General features: G+C 35.3%; 2 protein-coding genes across 7 annotated transcripts in view; one reads left to right on the top strand and one right to left on the bottom strand.

The window, feature by feature from the left end:
* Positions 1-906: 906 nt before the first annotated feature.
* Positions 907-6,347, bottom strand: pcbd1 (pterin-4 alpha-carbinolamine dehydratase/dimerization cofactor of hepatocyte nuclear factor 1 alpha). Of its 2 annotated transcripts, none has more exons than XM_073919431.1 (4): positions 3,046-3,212; positions 2,578-3,004; positions 2,409-2,489; positions 907-1,366 (listed from the first exon to the last, which is right to left on the bottom strand). In XM_073919431.1, the coding sequence occupies exons 2-4, from the start codon at positions 2,683-2,685 to the stop codon at positions 1,274-1,276; spliced, it is 282 nt and encodes a 93-aa protein (XP_073775532.1). In that variant the 5' UTR covers positions 2,686-3,004; positions 3,046-3,212; the 3' UTR covers positions 907-1,273.
* Positions 5,858-6,351, top strand: part of si:dkey-192p21.6 — an 87,078-nt gene continuing 86,584 nt past the window's right edge. For 2 of the 5 annotated variants that reach the window (XM_073919783.1, XM_009307340.3), the window contains exon 1: positions 5,858-5,971. The gene's annotated coding sequence lies outside the window, so the exon portion shown is untranslated. The remainder of the gene's footprint in view (positions 5,972-6,351) is intronic. The other 3 variants (XM_017358773.2, XM_073919791.1, XM_073919792.1) reach the window with 3 other exon arrangements.

Raw genomic sequence — 6,351 nt, 5'->3', positions numbered from 1 at the left:
GCTCAAACTCCCCTCTCGCCCTGCAAACAGGAGGGAGCCCCGGGCTCTCTCTCGGGACAGCATGCCAAACACGTTTTATAATCAATCATCAGCTAAGTGTGAACTTATGAATGACTTTTGTACTGTTAAAATTCATCAGCTATGTCTGAACTTATGACTTTTGTACTGTAAAATATTTGTCAATGATCCCCTTGATAAAATCAATTGTGTGGTGGTGGTTAAATATACTATGAGTTCTTTATGAGCCCTAACTCCATTGTAGCACTGTACAGCATCTGTACACTATACAGACTTGACATTTCCATAAACAATTCAAGTCATTTCAGAATTTAGCGGCTTGGAAAAGTGGTGGAATTTGCATTTTTTTGTCACATTTAAATAAATAAAGGGTCTGGTAATTACAAATGAATTGCCAAAACCTACTAAAACATATTACACTTACAAGCAGACGAATGCAGACTGCACATCATGTTAGTAGCACAATATTGCAGCTGAAGAGCTTTCCTGATCCTGCAAGTATTTTTAAATTTTTTTACACATGTATTATTGCTAAAAATTATTTTTGCAAGTACTTTTAAAGAGATGCCACTTGTTATGATTAACAATCTACGAATCATCCTGTTTGTTTACAGCCCCAAAGCAATCCTTCAGGTTCAACTTGCCCCGCTTCGAGCAGGATTCAAACCAGCATTTCTGGCAAGGGAGGTTGGTGTACTAATAGATTAAACCATAGACTATTTCTTAGCTCCATGGGAGTTCAGGTTTTCAAACATCTACCGTTCTACCTGGCATCCATTACGTGTTCTTTTCCATTTCTCTTAATGTGTTTTAAATCTGATAACAACATCGCCTTAATTGTTTAAATGACAGGCAAGTGCATTGACAGATGATACACAGATTTCAGAATCCCAGCGTTGGCAAACGTTCAGTTTAATACACTTACAATTGACTGAGGCACTAAGCAGTTATCGCTGGATTCAAATGAAGGCACTGTATATTTCACTTAAAAAAAGAAAAGATTTAACCATAAAACACAGTGATGTCAGTTTTTCAGCAATTTTCAGATCAGATCTGTGCCATATTTATACACTCAGAATGTGAAATGATTTAAGTTTACATTTCTCCTGACTTCCTTATTAAGAAAAATGCACCTGTAACAGCCAAACTACACACAGCTAAAACTGATATGCTGATAACTCCGGAAAGTTTCACAACATCGTTGGTCCAGTTTTATAGGTAAGAGGGGTTGAAGAAGTTTAATGAGAGGTTCCATTCACAGGACAGAGGCCTGGTCTATGAAGGTGGCGAGGTTGATGTCTCGCTGTGAGAGTCCTCCACATTCGTGAGTGCTGAGGGTGATCTGAACCTACCAGACAGAATACGTCAAATTTAAATTGAGCATGTTTATCTTTTCATACACATTCCTGGTCTGACAATTAATCCGCACATGTAATATAAAGGGTGAAAGTGTCTAATGCAGTCATCCTCAATCTGTGTTTGGTGTAATTAGTGGCAAAGTAACTAATTAACATAATTAAATGACTTATCCATTGATAAAGTAAAGTTGCTGGGGCAGTATGGTGGCTCAGTGATAAGCACTGTCGCCTCAACACAAGGAGGTCGCTGGATTGATTCTTGGCTGGGCCAGTAGGCATTTCTGTGTGGAGTTTGCATGTTCTCCCTATGTTCGCATGGGTTTCCCCAGTCTAAAGACATTTGCTAAGGGTGAATTGGATGAACTAATTGGCCATAGTGTTTGGGTGTGAATCAGTGTGTATGGATGTTTCCTAGTACTAGGTTGCAGCTGGAAGGGTATCTACTGTGTAAAACATATGCTGGAATAGTTGGCGGTCCATTCCTCTGTGGCGACCACTGACAATTAAAGGAGTAAGCCGAAAGAAAATAAATGAAGTAGTTTAAAAATGTAATTAATAATTTAATTACAGTTACTTATGTGTGCTCGTCTTAAATACTGTAAATAAATTAAATAGTTCTGGATAAATTAACTCAGAAAAGGTAAATAACTGTACTTTTTGTTATATAAATATATTTTGAAAAATAGTTGATCAAGATGATAATACACTTATTAAACAATTAATTAAGTGAGAAATTAATAATACATATGGTATTTATGAGAGATAGTGGTGTTTGGATACATAAGTTATTTACAATTAAATATTTGATTTAAGAAAACTAAAATGCCGTATAAATTTAAATCACGTTTAAAGAATTTAAAGAGTTTGATTTATATTGTTTTATATAGAGATTTATAATTCATGTAGAAACTGAATTACTAATTAAGTATTTGAGTAATTAAGTTACTTTTCAGACAAGGTAATTGGAAATGTCATGTAAATACAATTTTTCCATTTAAATTTACCATAAAGAAATACTACACATCTGTTTACCTTATTATACACATTAAACCATTCAGGATGATGATCCATTTTCTCAGCCTGTAAAGCAACTCTGGACATGAACCCAAAAGCCTGAAGAGAGAAACAAAAGTGAGTGTCATACATTGTGCGCACACAGTAAATAATAGTGTGAAAAGCTTCCTCTTGGCGGATTAATTACCTGGTTGAAGTCTTTGAAGATGAACTCTTTGTAAATGGCATCTCTGCCCCCCACCTCCACCCACTGCGCATTCCTCATCATGGGCAGGAGATGTTCCCGTTCCTCCATAGTCAGAGTCTGAATCTTCCCTGCCTGAGTATTTTAAAGCACTCTGGTTATTTATTTAAACCATTGTCAAATGACGATCTGCTGCAAGCCCTTTTTATTGCTTTGCATTTCTATTTGAAGATAGCCAAATAGTAATGTATATATATTTGAGCATATTTTATGATTTAAATATATGCTGAATTACAGTATTTAAAAAACAACAACGTGCAATTAGATATTTAAAAAAGAACCCTGATCAAATATTTGAGAACACTTCTGGCACCTGGTGGTAATTTTCTGAAAAACACTATTGAACTTGGAGTCAAACTGTCTAGTTTCACTAATTTGCAAGATGATTTCTCTCATACAAGTGTCTGAAACTCTCCGAAAGCAGATTGTCAGGTAAAGGCCATATGGATGAAGACTAGGGCTACACAATATATCATTTCAGCATCGATATCGCAATAGTCACATCGCATAGATATGCAATATGCATGCTTTTATTTAACTTTTATTTATGCTTTATTGCATGAATCTATGCTTGTAGTTTGTTTATTACATTTTATGCATGATTCACTGATCTGCAGAATCATCCAATCAATCAAAATGAACACATTTGATAACACTTTAGGGACTGTTATTAAAATATTGCTTATTAGTACTTATAAAGTACAAAATATGCATGATTTTTTTCTACATCCCTAACCCAATAGCTAAACTAACTCAATATCTGTTGAGAAGCAAATTATGAGCAAAAGTCATAGGTAATGGTTTGCTAATAGCGAGAATTGAACTTTAAAATAAAGTGTGACTAGAAATCCTGCTATTTAATCATTTGGTGAAATTAATTAGATACAGTATATTGCAATATACATAAAATCACAGAAACCTAAAATACCACAATATTCCATTTGTCCAATATTGTGCAGCCCTAATGAAGGCCCTTTTATTTCTAGAACATTTTAAATGTCTTTACAACTCTTTGAACTCCTTTAAAGTGTATTAGACGTTATATCTAAACAATCGTTTCTCTGGGGTAATTATGCTTAGTGGTCCAACGTGTATTTTGAAGGCTTGGTAGCGGTTATAAGATGCAAAACAATGTGTGCTCATGCTTCATTTGTAGAAAATCATGTTATTTATATATATTATCATATTATATACAGCTGCTCAGCTAACATAAAAACGACTGTCAAATTTCCTAGTTCCTCTGAAAGGCCCGCCCTCAGGAGGCTCTGATTGGTCAGCTAACATAATGTGCTGTGATTCGCAGATCGGCTTCACACCACCAGGAAAAGCATCACGTCCTAACAAGCATGCACTGTTGCGATGTATAAACACTGTCAGTCAGAGTAGCTGTTAGCCGTATCAGTTTGTGCCTGAATCAGACAGAAAAATGACACAGAGGACACAGCTGAACCTCAGGCCTGCTCTCTAAAATAAAATCTGACTTTCACATATATTCAGAATAAGCATGTGCAAGTAATATGAAACGTTTACATGTCTTTTGTGAGTTCATCATTTGTGATGTAGAATGCAGGGAAAGCGGCCGCATAGAGAGGCCTTGCAGCGCTACTGAAGATTGTGGGTGTTTACAGGGTTTTGACTGACAAATATTAATTTGTAGCTAAATTGTTAAAGGTGCCTATCAGCATTTCCTGTTGTTTACATCCATGTTTACGTCCATGCTACAAAATACTGTTAACGCTAGACACTATGCATGTACACTCAAAAAATGACGTTTGCAGTTTGTTCAAACTACTTATTTAAAACGAGCTTAAACAACACAATTCATGAGTTTTTTGGGGACAACTTAATTGTTTTATGTTCAATCTACTTAAATTTGTAAAAACTAATAAGCTAACTTAATTCCTTCATGTTGTCCCAACACATTGATTGTTGCGGTTTTTACAGTGTAATAGGTCAATTTTAACAAATATTAAAAATGCTTACAGGTTGTGGCTCACAATCTACAGCTTCTTCTATTATGGTTGGAGCTGCTCCTTTTTTAAGGAGTTTTTATCGGAATCCAGCACTGAACTGGGAATGATTCTGGAAGCTGTCCTTTGTCAAATACTGGCTATATATATTTTTAATAATTCTCTAGAACATAATTAAAATTCAATTGCAAGCACTTTTCTCTTTGTGTCATGTCCTTAGGAAGCCCACATATGTGTCATGTCCTTAGGAAGCCCAAATACAGAAACAGAACAAGCCCTGTAGCATTTTGGACAGCATTTTAGCTTTCTCAGCTACATTACAGCACCTCAGGCCATGCCCTTTTGCTGCGTGTAGTGAATGCGCGAAACCTGAAGCGTTCGTGATCTCACTAACATGGATGTTTTTTGTAGTCCCCACAATTCTCACTCACTGTAGGCTTTGGTAAGCTAACTGTAAAAGCCAATGTCTCATTGAAGTTTGGCTGAATTACATTCAGAGATGTTGTTTATGTTCACGCAGCTACATTACACATCAACTAAAGTTTAAAACATGATATCAAAGTGAACCACCGCTTTAACAAAATCAGCTTTTAAGTTACAGGAATATTTTACATTTTAAAATATAATCAAGTAGAAAACAGTAAATACATATCAAAATTTGACTGCCTCTGATTTAATAAATGCCGGCTTGTTGAGCAGTACAGACTTCTCCAGTACACACACACTTTTAAATTTTAAACCCTACTATACCTATAGATTAGATTAGATTTTATTGATTGCTAATTATTTGTACATACCAATAGTTTGTTTACATATAGCAGATACTATTTAAACAGCTTTACGAACACACTCTTACAAACACTCCAATGGGGATGTTTCAGAAAAAGCACAGTGATTGGTTGTTGTGAACCCCATATGGAAACAATGATGACTTGCATTTTCAATTTTAAGAGCCTCCAGCATATTTGGTCGAGGCAATGACATTCCTAAGCAACTTAACCCTTCCCCTTTTCCCACTTTCAGTACAGATCACATGAGCTTCAAACACATGTCTCTTACAAGAAAAAAAAAAAGCATTAATAAAGAAGATGACACGAGATTTCAACAGGCTTTCCCCAGCATTCATGGTTTTTTACTGAATGAAAGGGAAATGAAGATGATTTGTGTCAGCGTGTTCTTTTGTGCTATACACACACTATTGTCCCAGACTGAACCATCATCAGTATATTGCGTCAAAGAGTCTGTGCAAACACATGTCAGTCAAAATGAAGCTCCAACGCTGATAAAGCTGACTGACATCAACAGGTCTCTTAGCAACAGCCTAATCTGCTGAACTAATGCTGATGCACGAGCGAACACACAGCGAGGTAAAAGACCTGACATCTCAAACACTTAACAGTGCAAATGATGAACATGAATGTTATATAATGAGCTTTTAACTATATTTTATAGTATATATTTTAAATAAAAAATAATAATAACTCAACCAACTGAATGTTAGGTGAAGAATGAATAAAATAGTATTATAAAAATACATATAATATTTTAAAATACATTTTAGTAACAATAAATAAACATTGTTCAACCCAATATAGTGTAAAGAGGCATGTTGTTTGGAAATTCCATGCTTGCATGTTGAGAGTATGGACAAAGACTTTAAATAGTTTGTTAATGGTACGGACGATAAGAATGCAATAGATATGTAATTTGTTTTTTCTTACCATGTTTGTGGGTGCTGTGAGCGCAG

Source organism: Danio rerio, chromosome 13, assembly GCF_049306965.1.
Source record: "Danio rerio strain Tuebingen ecotype United States chromosome 13, GRCz12tu, whole genome shotgun sequence".
Taxonomy (NCBI): domain Eukaryota; kingdom Metazoa; phylum Chordata; class Actinopteri; order Cypriniformes; family Danionidae; genus Danio; species Danio rerio.
Note: the sequence above shows the minus strand (reverse complement) of the source record. Positions and strands in the feature narration are given on the sequence as shown.

Excerpts from the sequence above, each read along its gene's own strand:
- pcbd1 (XM_073919431.1), bottom strand. The coding sequence starts at position 2,685 with ATGGAGGAACGGGAACATCTCCTGCCCATGATGAGGAATGCGCAGTGG. Across the intron at positions 2,490-2,577 it reads TCTTCAAAGACTTCAACCAG|GCTTTTGGGTTCATGTCCAG; the intron begins GTAATTAATCCG and ends TTCTCTCTTCAG. Across the intron at positions 1,367-2,408 it reads GGTTTAATGTGTATAATAAG|GTTCAGATCACCCTCAGCAC; the intron begins GTAAACAGATGT and ends TCTGTCTGGTAG.